We start from the raw sequence: 15,484 nt of genomic DNA, 5'->3' as shown, positions 1-15,484 counted from the left end.
GAACAGGCCAGTACTAACCACAATCAACAGGCCAGTACCGGCCACCCCAAACAATACAGTACCGACCACATTGAGCAGGCCACTACAAGGGTCTATTCTGTGATGCATGTCAATTACTAATATATGAAAAGATGTTTGGGTATACATTATTCCTGAACAGAGTAACATTCATTAACTACCTTTCTAAACTGATATATTTAGCAAGTGATGGCCACACTTTCTTGTCAAACATTCAAATTGATTAGAAAAAAACTTGGAAAAAACCCTTAAAATTGGTAATTACATTAAAAATGTATTTATTTCGAACATAATCAGTCACGAGTCCTGTAATAACCAATAGTGTATTTGGTTTCCAGTTCCTAACACAAATAACTCCCTTCCTCTGGAAGAAGAACTAGAGGAAACAAAACACAAGTCTCTTAGTAAATGCTGAACAGCCAGAGTGAGGAGAAACTTCTGAACACCACCGAAAAACTTAAGACAAGCTGAATGGTTTCAACTTGTCCATAAACTAACTTTCTGGAAACACGATGCCCACCACAAGTGGTCAGACAAAACTAGATCCCATACCTCACTGAGTGATGCTGGACACATTTAATACCTTGTGCTGTAACTTGTGGATGGTATTATGCTCTAAATACCAGTCTTAACATTAGATCAAAGGGATGAAGCTGAGGTACAAACATTGCAAAACACATAAAACTGACTATAAAACACATCTTACATTTCTGTCTCAAACTATCGTTGACTGAGCGCAGGGACTGTCTCAGCACTGCATATTTTCAGATTCTTTATTTTCAAAAGAAAAAGAAAAACAAGACGGGGTTTTTTCAAATGTGTGACTGCAGGAAGCATGATTGAGGTATTATAAATGGTGACAAGAATTTCAATTATAATCATTTTAAATTTGCTTGAAAGTTAGGGTTACTAATGTTATCTGCATGTTTTTCATAATATATAATCCCAATACTGTATAAATGTCCCTAACATAATCTCAGTTGTCATGGGTATAACAACTGACCACTGGCAACATACTGAACTTTTAATAATTGGTTTGTAATTTCCTGTACTTAACATGGCGTGATTAAATTGCTCTTACACCCTTACAGTGTAGTTGCTGTGCTGTGACCTCTGTTGTATTTTTTGTGATATCCCTGTGAAAAAGAGAAAAAGATCCCATTGGTGCCATGTTCAACTTAATATGTAAAAATTGAGCCCAGTTAATTAAATCTTATTAAACATTAATATATTCTTCTTCACAATTATCCCTCTTACCTGACATTTTCACAATTGTTCAAAAACACATGGCTGGATTGATCAATCATGTCTTTCATATTATCAGAGTTATTTATCATTAATTTCATAAATATATAAGAAAGGAAATGCTTTTTGTATGAATATAAGACAATAGAGAGATTATCACCATTGAACATCATTATAAGGGAACAAAAAAGACAATTTGTAGTTATTATACCATGTGTTCCAAATACTGGAAGCAACAGGAGAAAATGGGACCTAATTTTCAAAAATTACAATTTTTCCAAAATGAAGATCCGAATGATATTTGTTGTTGTGGTCATTCAGTTTCATGTATCATGCATACAAGTTCCTGACAATAGCCAGCTGGCACAAAATATTTAGGCAAGTGTTGTAGGTGATAATTGGTGTTACATTTTCTGTTTCCAAACACCTTACAGGCTTTCCGAATCACTTAAGAAACAACAGCCCTCATTCTTGTAATTGTAAATTGCTTGAGTATTGCAGAAAATGCTACAAAAAGAGTTGACCTGTTTGTGGAGTGTTCTTCAGTATAATACATGCTGAATCTGCCATATTTGTTTGTCTAGTGGTGACTGCCAATGTGCAGTCATTGCCCAGTTAAGTATAACACCAGCACAAAATACAATGGGGACTATAACCTCTGAGCAACCACATTATTTTTCCTTCCACCCAGCCCTTTCAAATGTAAACACCTTAAATGAAGCAAGTCTAGACTTTTCAAGGTACCACACCTGAATCTCTCAGCTTGTTGGGGCTCCTTTTCAATTCAAATAGAGTTTTGATAAAAATAATCCACTTTCAGAGACTAAATGTTAGTCAACATCAAACACACAGACACTGTACTGAACTGGACCGAGTGATTAGCGCCTGGTCTATCAGGGCCATCGTGTGGGAGGGAGACATCACATGCCACACTGCAGACTACTTCCTCCTGCTTCAATTAAACCTCGGAAATACAGGGCATGTCCTTCAGGTGCCGACATACCAACATCCTACCAGACTTTCATGTTCTCTTTGTACCAAAAACACTTGTCACCCACACCGATTGGCATTAATATCTGACATGGCTTCTATGTTTTGCACTGTGTAGTCATTAACAAGGAATACAACACTGCCTAGCCTTGCTTCAAGGCTGTACTAAATACTAAGTAAGCCCATGGATGTTTCGTTATTCTGTCCTGCTGGCAAATCGAGATAAACAGTCATGCTCAGAATGATTTTGTTGGAGGAACAATGTTTAATTTTAATAATATTCTTCAGAAATAATCATTTACAAAATTAATTATTACCTTAGAGACTTTGGCAAGTCTAAGCACTGCAGGAACACTGAGCAAATGTTTTTGAGTTTGTATCATCAAAAGTGAGTGAGCATGGTTTTACGCCACTTTTAGCAATATTTGGGGGCTCATGTGGTAATGGCCTTCAAACATTGTACACATGTGGGGAACAGAACCCAGGCTGTAGGTATGAGGAGCGAACACTTCCACCATTAGGCTACCCTACCACCCTGCATCATCAAAAGATGAAAGTATATGACATATTGGGTCAGTAGTTGATACAGTGATTAAACTACTATTGAAAAGGCATTTTAAAAAATGTATATTACTTGTTGACTGTGTTTTATTTTCACAAGTGTTATTTTTCAAAATCAATGATCTGACTGAAACTTGAATAAAAATAATTTGTCGAAATCACACTTGTCTTAAGGGAAGCATGACTTACGGACCTGATGAAGGAGCAAGCATACACTCTGAATAAAGAAATTGCCTACCATGAATCTTGCTTTCTTATGCATTACACTTGCAAGTGCACTTCAAAGATTTCACATTTTACCTAAAATGGTTGATATTCTAAAGCCTGGGAAACATGAATAAAACCATGACATTGTGTCTCACTTTTCACTCTTACTTGTACTAACCCTCACAAGCTGTATTTACATCACAGTGGGATATAAAATATGTACACTGCAGGATATAAATCATATACATAAACTGCATCATCATCAAGTAAAATCTTTAAAACAGCTGACAAATCAACAACACTTAAATCATATCTGTAGCTCTGTTTGATAAACGATGAAGTTTTTCTGATAACTTAGTGGGTGGGTGAGTGGGTAGGTGAGTGAGTGAATGCGTGAGTGATTGAATATGGTTCAAATTCTGTTTTGAACAAGTTTTTAGCCATCTCACAGCTTGTCAGTCTCAAGTGAGAGTCAAGTCTGAGAAATAAAGTTCCATGCACGAACACAGGATACCGATGGCAAACCAAGATTAAGCACATTGGCACAGGATGTTGATGACAAACAAAGATTAAAGGTGAATCGTGGGTCATAAGAATTCTGTCTAGGGGACCCAACTCTGTAGATCGAATGGAAGTGACTGGATAACACAAGTTCCCAATACTCTGGAGAGCTCCTTTGAATAGAAATACGTTCTTCATGTAGAAGGTCTTGGAGATGCAAGAATATAAAAAAGATAAATATTTTGTTCCACCACTGTGATTTGCCTTATGGGCATTTTGGACTTTTACCTCAGAAAGGAAACTGAACTAAATAAAACCAAAGAATTATATACACAGCATGAAAGGTTTCTTCAGCAGATGTACATAAATTCATTTATCTGTAAACAATATGGCAGACGTAGGCAGACGGCAATATGGCAAGTTGTGTCTGCCTGGATCAAGACGTCCCACACAGACTGGCCATAACAGAGGTGTTGGCACATCCAAGTAATGCAGACCACCGAGATGTGCGACACCTTTCTAAACATACGCCTGGGATGTTTGGGCAGCTGAGTTGCACCTTTTTACCTAAACCAGTGCCCCAATATTGTCCAACCATTGTACTCTGTATCCTCAGCCACAAAACCATTTCCAGCAGATATGGATAAACATGGTTCAGACAATCGAGGTCTAATAATTAATCTATCCTCTCAAGCAACAGTCTCATGGTGTTATATTCTTCAAAAGATGTACCAACAATGACTGATAAGTATCCCCTGATGGCTTGAAGACTTTGAATACAAAACTCACAATTAAAAAACACAAACAAATATTGCTGACAAAACTAATGCAAGTCTAGTGTATGTGATAAGTCTAAATTTCTAAAAAAATGAAAGTGTTTTGACTCCTTTTGATTATATTTTATGATTGTTACTTAGGAACCATTTATTATTTATTTGCAGATTTTATTCAAAATAGATTTTCTTCAAGCATACTTGTACATAAATACTTTTAAAAAAACCAAGAGACATTACAACCACACCCTGTTACAGATGACCTGATTGATTGGAAAGCAAAAATGCTGATATCACCACCTGTTGAATGTATGTTAGACCTTAAACTTGTGAATATTTTCATCCTCTCTGCTTCGCTACTGAACACACACCTCATATCCTTCTGCTGCACTCAGGAATTATGAACATTACCAACTTTGTGTGATAATCTAAACAACAAGCATAATCCAACCAGCCATTCACATCTGCTGATGCTTATTGCTAACATTTCCTTTGAACCACTTTATTCTAAACAAACACCAAAACTATAATGCCCCAATATCACATTATAGTACTGGGATGTTAACTGTTTACATCAAAGGAGCAGTGGTTGTTCTGGAAAAAAGATATTCCCTCTAGCATCTATCACAGAAAACAATGGGTACCTTACAGCATAGTAAAAGAGTTTCAGTTTTAGAGCATCAGATAACCTCAAATTGATAAACGTAAGTTTGGTTACACCTGCAACTTTGTAACACAGCAGAACAAAATCACCTACACTATGCTCCAAACAAATAGCAGAGTGAACACTTTTGCACCCCTCCTGTGGAGCCTCATTTCACTGAAGATGAAGAAGTGAGCTCTGAGCTGTGGGAGGAGGGACCAGTGATTCTGAGTGGCTGGGCAGCTGGCGATACAGGTGAGAGGAGCTAGTTCTCATATCACACAGTGTGATATACACCTGTATCACACGGCATTCCCTACCTCACAACACCACAGCTGTATCACTGAGTGTTAACTTCTACAGGCTCTCAAACACTGGAAATATCAGGGATTTTACCAACTTGTTGACAGTTCCAAAATGGCATTTAAAAGAGTTGTATATTTTGTCCTATTGGCAGTTCTTGTTATTGGTAAATCTGCTAGTGAGGAATCAGAAAAATGTGACAAGAAGCATGACTCGCAGGAAGCGACATGGTCGTTCCAGGATGGTAAGGACGTGAAGTACATGCCGGTCATGCCCATGGCCATGCCCGTGATGCGGGGACCGAAAGGTGAACCTGGCGTCTGTGACAGCAGTCAGTGTAAGTGTGATTGCAGCAATGTCATCGGCCAAACGACTTCAAGACATGAACGCAGAGCTTTGCGAGCTCCTCAGGATGTACCCTATCGACGAAACCATCCAAGTAACTACATGCAATATCGCGGTTCAAGTCCACAAAATGTTCAGATGCGTGGTGTAAAGGGTGAGAAGGGGTCAAAGGGGGAAAAGGGTATTCCGGGTCTGTCAGGGGTCCGTGGACCGCCTGGACCTCCTGGACCTCGAGGACAAGAGGGTAAGAAGGGGGAACCAGGACGACCAGCATCAGGGGGGCCATTTCGAAGCTCCCCTGGGATTCAGGGGCCACCAGGAATACGAGGGTTCCCAGGTCCCGTCGGGGCTCGGGGACCAGAGGGTCTCCCAGGCAAGAGAGGACCTCCAGGACCTCCGGGACCTCTGGGACCTATGGGTATTCCTGGTCAGAAAGGAGAACCTGGCTTGCAAGGATTGCAAGGGGCAGATGGACTTCCTGGCAGGAATGGTGATCGGGGTCCCCCTGGTGTGCCGGGATTGCCAGCATCACAAGGTATGATACACTTTATAGTTAATGCAGACCAAATGCTCAGTTTTCGGAAAGAGTCTCAAATCTCCCATTAAATGTTTAAATAATTCTTCCAGAAACATATTTTTTCTATACAGCCTCAAATATTGCCAGGAAATTTTACATTTTATTTTCAGATTTCAAAAACAATACTAAAAATATTTAGTTCGTTTTTTGGAGAAAGAAATAGAATGTCCTCGTAAAGTGATGAAAAAAAAAAGTTTCGGCAAAAGACCCAGTCCCCTAAAAGAAAATATAATGGCTCTTCCAGTAGTGTATGAAGGTCCATGGGCAGCCCATCATATAGTTTTGATATCTACTATGTAGGGAGATACTTGTGGTTTTATGCAGATTTTAAATAGCAATGGAGTAATGTACAATATTATGTATTCAGAGACAAATTACTACATGTACTTGAAAGGAATAAGTAAATACTTCACTAGAGTAAAATAACATGTTAGGCCTTAACCAACAGATATGACTCCAAGAAGATCATCAGTAGAAAATACATACTAAATAGTACACAGAATCTCATTAACGTGATGAACTAAACAAAATATAAACAAGAATGAATGAGTGAGTGAGTTTAATTTTACACCCCTCTCAGCAATATTCCAGTTATATGGCAGCAGTATATAAATAATCGAGTCTGGACCAGACAATCCAATGATCATTGATGACATGTGCCATCCAAGTCAGCGATCCTGGCGATCCTGTTAGTAGCCTCTTACGACAAGCAGTGGCACGTATACAACAAGTACCAACACAGTCTGTATATGTTTAGATGTGAGAAGTGTTGGGATGCAAAGTTCCATCTGACAATCAAGGCTGTAACAATAACAGTAATAACATGTGCAGTTATATTGCACTAAACTCCATTCACGAAGTGAATGCTCGTAGCGCTAACAGTCAAAGCAGGCATATTATTACCCCGGATAACCAAAGCTGCCTGTTCGGCACTAGAATGTTATTGTCACATGACTTATCTCACCAGGTACCCATTTTCTGCTGGGTGAACAGAGGCAATTTGAACAAACTCACTTGCCTAAGGTGAGACCGTATGTGCCATGTACGACATTACATAATGCTATGTTGTCATGTATTGATGACGAGATAAATATGCATGAGTGAGTGAGTGAGTCTATTTTTACACTGCTTTTACCAATGTTCCAGCAGTATTATGGTGGGGGTAATGGGTAATCGAAATTGGGTCTTCACTGTGATGAATAAAGCTTTAACCACTAGGCTACAACTCCGCACACATTGTACTCATGTCCCCTGGGGACTCAAACCCAGACTATCGGCCCAACAAGTGAACACTTTAACCACTAGGCTACCCCACTGCCTTATGAATAAGTGACTTACATTATGTAATAAACTTAATTACTTACAATTTGTTTGAAATCCATCCGTAGTCACATTTAGTCACAATTTGCACTATTTAACAATTTGATGTCATGTAAATAACACATAGAACCATACATAGTCCAGTACTGGCAATCCTTTTCCCAGTGCCCCTGTTTGAAGTGTTATACACTGTGTCAGCTGTTAGTAGCAGGGACAATGATAAATAAACTGTGAAGGATTATGTATATATTTCATCTTCTTTTATGTTGATGTCAAGGAAATATTTTTGGTCTGTAAGGACACATATTGCTTTCTTAAAACTTGCTGTTTATAATGGAAATTTAAGCTGGATATTCTCCAGACGTTGTAGTATAATTGTTGTGGGATCACGCTTGAGTGACGTATTGTGCAAGTTGTATTATTTCAAATGAAGTGGCCCTGGTGGGTCTAGTCATCTGATCCCCATGGTAGAGATCAAACGGGCAGCAGAACCCCTCTACAGGATCACCTATTGTCTCGCACCCAGGCTGAGGTTACTGTCTGACAATATGGCTGACACATGGGCTACGCGGCCACTGGTTCAGTCACTTTACACTGATCTTTTCATCTTTAACCTTTTCATTTATTGTTCTGATAATCATATTAGGGATGGAAAAAGGTTAATGTTTTGACATTAGTTTATATGGTTTCAAGGTACATTACTGGTCTATCGAATCTTAATGCATAACATCATATGCTCTTGTGAGGTATCAAGCTTTTGAAAGACATGATAGCCTGCTAGCCCCAGATGACTAAATTGTGTTGAGGTCAAGCTAAAGCAATGATGGTAGTTAATACTGACAAGCAGCATTTGAAAGCTTTACGTTTTAACAGGAGCTGAGTAAATTAGACAATAACAGAGTAAACATTTTCTTTCTTTGAGACAAGACACAAACTACGAAGGTTAAGCTATAAGTTTACTTTAGGCTACTGAACTTGTTAAAAATATTCTCTGTAATTCTGAGGCTGTGTATGGTGGTGTACAGGGTATCAGCTTAGACTGACAGGGCACAGTGTGGCTTATCTGTAGTAATGAGATGAGTTGTTAAGCCTGAGTGGCCTCACAGTGATACTGTTCTTTGTAACAGCTGGGGGCGCCATTCTATATAACCACATTTTAGGCTTCTGTGATTTTTTCCCCTAGTTCTTTTTTCTTCCACATTCCTTAGATATCTCTGTCATTGTGATTTCTTTAAATGAAGATGGACAACTATACACTCAAACGCTGGAGGCTGACACCTACTTATTCAGTTTGTAAAGACTTGCATATCTTACAGTCCATGTTACAATGTTAAAGAAATAAAAATAAAATGAAAGATTTATTACACTCCCTGTATCAACATTTTAAGGATTACTCTGTTTGATAATTCCTAAAATAATTGGACACTTCTAAAGATCCTGACTCCCTAACAGAGTGTATACTAATTACATATTTGTACCAGGTCAGTCTGTCATAGCTGGATATAAAAATGTATTCTCAGCTCCCTAGGGAGTAACCAAAACAGTCTGAAAAATATCAGTCACTATGTGGGTTAGAACTGATCTTCAGTGACCCATGCTTGTCATAAGACGACTAATGGGATCAGGTGGTTAGGCTTGATGACTTGGTTGAAACGTTTTCGTCCCATTTGCTCAGATCGATGGTCATGCTGATAATCACTGGAGTGTTTGGTCCAGACTTGAATTATTTACAGACTGCCGTCTTCTAGGTGGAATATTGTTCAATATGACATAAAGCTAAAAACATCCACTCAATCAATATCCAGTGGTGCAATGGCACTTCTATCTAATACAACCAGGAATTCATTCTTTCATGGCCAAGTGAAAATATTTTGAATATTAGTCATGAAGACACTAGATGACAAACCTATATTTACACAATGAACCATGCAACATTATATATTTGCATAGCACGTTTTTTCATGATTTTGAACAATCACAAAGGAGACTGATTATCCTAAATTTAATTGTCATACTTAAAGTGTCACTCACCAGCCAATTTCGAAGGGAGACAGTGTTTCTCCTCTAAAAGCAGGCACAATGACTTCTACTGCAAAAGCTGGTATTGGTACATGTTACAGGTGGAAACAGTGAACCAACACAAGTCAAGATTTATAGGAACAAGAAAAATTGCTTACTGACTGAACCCCATCCTATATTCAAACATACATATAAACCATACATTATTAGATATAACCCAGATACTAGGAGCCAGACAGGCTCATACAGTTGGGGCTCTGGCACCAAGTAATCACAATACTATAATGGTATTAATTCTGGTAATTGTACCGCATATTGCTGAAGGGAGAGAACTCTTCTATGGCCTATCCACAACTGACAGTGAGACAGGGTTAGTAATATTCTATCCATAATAAGTTAAGACTCACTTAAGACACTCACTAATTATATATATAGTGACATCAAAGATTGATTTCTCCACTAACTTTGGGGAGCCAAAGACAAACTTTATGCAGAATTGCATGAGGATCATACATATACATCAAATAGCAGAAAAGCATGTGCACATATCATGCATGTGAACAGTTGCATTTTGTTGTAAAGTTCTGCTAAGAATTCAACAATTTTCACTGATTTTTATCACTTACTGAACTCATGACAATAATCTTTTCAGTGTCCAGATTTTCTCTTGAACACACTAGTTCATGTGTCAACAGACCCATTTTATAGAATGGAATATTTTGAAAAAATGTAGTTTTGAACAGTTGCTTGAAGCATGCGGCTATACTCACACTAGTCTAAACTTTTGATGGAAAGTGTATGTAGGTAGGATTATATATATATCTAGGAAATCGTGGATTAGCATTGTATGTCAGTCATAGGACGAAATCTCTTAATGGCATTAGAAATGGAATGAAGAAGAAAAGCAAGATGTATAGATGTCCGCTTCTTACTCGTTACTGTTGTATTATTTACAATGAAGACGTTGACATCCATAAATCTTGCTTACCATATGTGACAAGACACCTTCAGTTCAGTGATGAAAAATTAAATAATATTGTTCAGTATTTCAAAAGGCACCAGTTCATCACTAGACTGACCTGTGTCACAAATTCATCAAGAAACATTCCATTGTATCAGCTTTTACTTCTGCTCTAGAGAGATAGATGGAGAGACGGACTGCTATATCCCCCATTATTCCAGCTGAGAGGACAAAATCATGACTCTGCTTGCAGTTGATTTACCAAACTTTTGTAAACTTTGAAACTGAATATTCACATATCCATCCATAAACACTATATATTTGGCGTCTGACTTTGACAGAGTATTAGCTAAACAGAAGTTCCATTATACCATGGAACAACCGTGCAAGTCAGATCTACCTGGACCAAATTCTAACATGGACAGGATGTATTTTAATTTTAACTAAAAGTCATGCTTATCTTCAAAGCTACGAAACTGTGATACTTCCTCATTCATGATTACTTCTGCATGTAAGTGGGTCACTACAGTTTCTTGCTACATCAACAACTATGCCAGAAATTAGGTCACAACCACATCAGATGGTTGAAATTACTGGAATATCCTCACATTTCGTCTGATCTCTCCGGCAATTAGAAAGTATGTAATTCATATGTTTCAGGTCAAGGAAGCAGATCGAAGCAGAAGCGTGTTGCATTCACTGCCGCACTTACAGAAAATGTGGGCCCCGTAAACCTGGCCACACCACTAAAGTACAGGGACATCATCCTGAACGAAGGTAACGTACACTCCCTCACAAAAAACAGGGAGTTTACAATAAAAAAACAGCAACACCTTTCATTTTACTTGGATACAGCCTTTTGGATCATCAAGATAAACACCCAAACTATCTTTAATTTTACCAATCCAACTGACAATAGTTCTGATATTGCTGAACAGGCTCATAAGTGATCTACATATCTCTGTGATGTAATACTGTCACAGAAGTAGAAATATACTCAGAAAGCTGTTAAGGCTGTTATTGTGCTCTGAGCTTGATTCAGACTTCTGCTTCCAAATTAAAGAAATATTTACAGTGCATTATCATCACGTTAAAGCAGTGAACAATCATTTAATAAGTTCCACTGGTCCTTCTTAAGATTTAATTGACTGGGCATAACAGGCCAACATAAGAGTCACAACAATCCTGTCTTCATAGTTTGGTTCAAACTTGAAGCAAAGCTTTCAAATTGTCCACATGAAAATGTAACTTGTCTGCAAACATAGTATGATATAACATTGTGATAATCATTAGAGAGCACACGGATGTCCTAAAACTAATAAATCCTTTTCATGTAATAGAATACAAAGTCTCCAAACCATGTCAAAATCATAAAAATATCTTCTGGAATATAGCACAAGAAGCTCAAATAATTGCCTGATAACCATCTGAATATAATAGAATAAAATCACAGACCACGTCCATATTTTTCACATAAAATCAGAGGTATTTCCTTCTTGTTCATATTAAGATCAGAACCCTGTGAGGGCCGCCGCATCAAACACTGCACTAAAACACCTAATTCATTTCCCACGAGATAATGTGAACAAGATGTGGAGGTGTTGGTGATGGAGGGAGGCGCAGGCTCTAGCTGCCCTCTCCTTGGATGCAGTGGATTTGTTCATTTAGGAATATCAGAACCTTATGTTTATTTCTGAGTCACTGAACCTTGAAAATTTCAAATATTTACACTCATTTTATGAATGAATCCAGGTTCACATTATGAAAACCTAATTGAAAATTTTGTTTTTAAAAAGCTGATAAAAAATTATCAATATTTTGATTAATGCAAGTTGCTACATATCTGGACCCACTGATTACCATAGGTATAAATGTACTGTTTGAGCAAGCATTTTATCTTATGCACCTTCTTCATGGTAATAATATAAGAGACACATAGAAAAAAATACATGTCAATATGGATAAAGTCAGTTGCTTTTTCTTATAACTATATTTTAATAAAGAATATGATGGGGACAGTTTAAGTTGCAGAGTTGTTTCATTTGACCCACTACTGAAATGAATATCCAAACTTCTCATTAAGATAAGCAAGAATTCTCTGGATTGATAACTACAGGCATTAACAAGTGCCCTTGACAGTCACTTAATTATTTTAAAATTATTTTCTTTTGTTTTTCTGGACCAATAATACACGATTTAGCACTGAATCCTCTCCAGCTATTTTTCAAGTATTACCTTAAACAGGTCACCAATGGAGCATTTTCTATGAATTAATAGGGAAATATATTTCAGTTCTGAGACACTTTCGGACTAATAGTAATACCTTGAGAAAAGGTATTAATAACAATACCTGATAATAATATACCGGTATATTCCTTACTTATAGTATACGGGCCTGGTGCTGTTGTAGGAAGCATCGTTAGTGCTATGACTGTTGTCCTAAGATCATAAGATTGTTTTGTACAGAACTCAGATATATCCATGGTCCATCACCTTAGCACTAAGATTGTTTTGTACAGAACCCAGATAAACTCTTGGTTCATCAAACCTAAAACTAGGATTATTTTGTACAGAACCTAGATAAATCTCTGGTTATTCAGCACAGCCCTAAGTTGGCTATTTACAGAGCCCAGATAAGCTCCTGGTCTATCACCCTAGACCTAAGATTGTGTTTGTACAAGACTCACATAAGCCCCAGGCCCATCACCTTAGCACCAAGATTGTTTTGTACTGAAGCTAGATAACCTCCTGGTCCATCACCTTAGAACTAACACTGTTTTGTACTGACCCCAGATAAGCTCCTGGTCCATCACCTTAGCCCTGAAATAGTTTTGCACAGAACCCATCCTCCTTACTAACCCTGCATATTTTTCCTCATCTTGCCAGGATCAGCCTATAACCTCATCACTGGCATCTTCACAGCTCCGTACAATGGAACCTATGTCCTATCCTACAATGCTTTATCCCAGTATGGCCGAGCAGTGGAGCTAACAATGCTCCACAACGCAAGAATAATCAGCTCTGTCCATTCCCGGGAGACGGGTGGCTACACGGGAGTTAGCAACAGCATTGCAGTTCGCCTCATGGAACGAGATCGGCTGTGGATTGAGCTGAGTGCGGGTATATACTATGTGTATGGAGACACTGGCAGACACTCCCTGTTCTCTGGATATCTACTGTATGCAGACTGAAGACACAGCAAAACTCACAATCGATCGACATTTATTTAATTCATTTCATTTTGGACCATGTCTTGAACTTTACATGCAAAGAATTGTGAGATATTTGATTTAACATCAACATGATCAACCTTTTATCACTTGATATTTTAAAGCACAATTTACGCAATGGATTATAGCGTGCATGTATATTATCATATCTTCATGGAGTACAACATATACCAGGATACATTTCTTGAAACATGTACAGTTTAAAGGTGAAACAAGCTGATGGATGGGCTCTGTTCTAAAGAAAATATTGTCAATGGAAAGAAATTATGAAAGATTATCAATATAAAAACTGTTATCAACAGCATCTTGTATAACATATTGTGAAGAAATAAAGTTTAAATTTACACATCCAACACACACAGTTATACTTTTATTTAAGGATTGACTGTGCGTTTCTTTCATTGCAAATTTGCATTGAGGTATGAAACTAAAAACCAATGTGCAAACTTTTGTAACAATCCGCTACAGTTTGCACACTGGTTTTTAGTTTCATACCTCAATGCAATGAAAGAAATACACAGTCAATTCTTATAATTAAATTCAACAACAAATACTATTGGTTTTCAACAATATTTCTTTAAACATAATCAAATTCATCAAAACAGGTATCTTTGTTACCTCTGATTAACAATTTCGGATTAAATTTCATTGAAAAACGAAAGTGAATCTTCAGCCTGAAGCAACTCTTCCATCTTTGCTCTCTGTCACGACTTAAGATTGCCATCCACTATTATTTACAATCCCAATGTTAGGAAGATTTTCACGCACATACATGACGGTCAACTAAACAATATCGTGCGTCACTGGTAGGGGACATGGTTACAGAGAGGGTTGAATCTTTGTGATTTTTTGCGACAAAAACTTCATTATTTGTGGCACAGTCTTTGTGATTACATATAGCATAAGCAAGGTAACGTACAATAAATGTCGTGTTGACATCCAAGATCAGCTATAATGGGGAATTAATTCCATGTTTACCTCAATGTTATGTTCGTTCAGTATCGAATATAGTTATATTACTCAGAAAACTCTTGACAATCATGAAAGTCATAAATTGAAATTGTCATAATTTGTCTATAATGTATTGATATATTTGAAGAAAATGATTAAATAAATTATTGTAGCATCCACAATCACCAATCTGATTGGGTTTATCGCCCACTATAAAGAAGCACATGGTGTTTAATCAGTGAAAAGCGGACACATATTTAAAACACTGAGATGCTCTATAGTGACAGAAAATATTTGATTATGAAATTGTTGTAACGGAACATTCATTCTTGGTCACAGAGAATCAACAGTCCCAAAGAAGGAATTGAGGGGACAGAATATCCGAAATCATGAAATCCTGATAATTCATGATTTGTAATTGGACGTTTCTATTAACATATCTGTGGTGTTTAAAGATAATATGAATGTTTTAAGCCATACTTTGAGGTCATTTAAACAATGTAAAATTTTCATATTTCTTCTCTGAACTGTCCCATGTCAGGATAATTCTGACAAGAACATCATAAGTTTTAAAGGGTAATGTGGTGATATTTGTCCCATGCTTTTAATTCCACCAAGAAGAGTATGAATATTGTGTGCATTACTCATAGTGCAATTGTGCAGGATTGGTTCACTTTGGTTGAAAATCTCCTGGTATTAATATTATTCATACCCTCCATATTTGGATAATTTTCTCCATGCTTAGATTTACTTCAATATTCCGGAAACACATACAGTAAAAACCAATGTAATGAATCCACGATTAAAATAGCCACGTGTCACCACTTGAACAAGGATGTA

General features: G+C 37.4%; 2 protein-coding genes across 2 annotated transcripts in view; one reads left to right on the top strand and one right to left on the bottom strand.

Annotated features, from left to right (window-relative positions):
* Positions 1-15,484, bottom strand: part of LOC137281944 (cell division cycle protein 16 homolog) — a 45,899-nt gene that overhangs the window by 19,333 nt on the left and 11,082 nt on the right. The gene's annotated exons all lie outside the window — the stretch shown is intronic.
* Positions 5,129-14,046, top strand: LOC137281945 (complement C1q tumor necrosis factor-related protein 2-like). The gene is made up of 3 exons (XM_067813677.1): positions 5,129-6,121; positions 11,124-11,240; positions 13,350-14,046. The coding sequence occupies exons 1-3, from the start codon at positions 5,356-5,358 to the stop codon at positions 13,652-13,654; spliced, it is 1,188 nt and encodes a 395-aa protein (XP_067669778.1). The 5' UTR covers positions 5,129-5,355; the 3' UTR covers positions 13,655-14,046.

Source organism: Haliotis asinina, chromosome 4 (assembly GCF_037392515.1).
Source record: "Haliotis asinina isolate JCU_RB_2024 chromosome 4, JCU_Hal_asi_v2, whole genome shotgun sequence".
Classification (NCBI taxonomy): Eukaryota; Metazoa; Mollusca; class Gastropoda; order Lepetellida; family Haliotidae; genus Haliotis; species Haliotis asinina.
This window is presented reverse-complemented; position numbering and strand designations above follow the sequence as displayed.

What these genes read in the sequence shown, in the direction of transcription:
- LOC137281945 (XM_067813677.1), top strand. Translation starts at nt 5,356, where the DNA reads ATGGCATTTAAAAGAGTTGTATATTTTGTCCTATTGGCAGTTCTTGTT. An exon ending in GGGATTGCCAGCATCACAAG is followed by an intron (nt 6,122 to 11,123) that starts GTATGATACACT and finishes CATATGTTTCAG; the next exon opens with GTCAAGGAAGCAGATCGAAG. An exon ending in GGACATCATCCTGAACGAAG is followed by an intron (nt 11,241 to 13,349) that starts GTAACGTACACT and finishes TCATCTTGCCAG; the next exon opens with GATCAGCCTATAACCTCATC.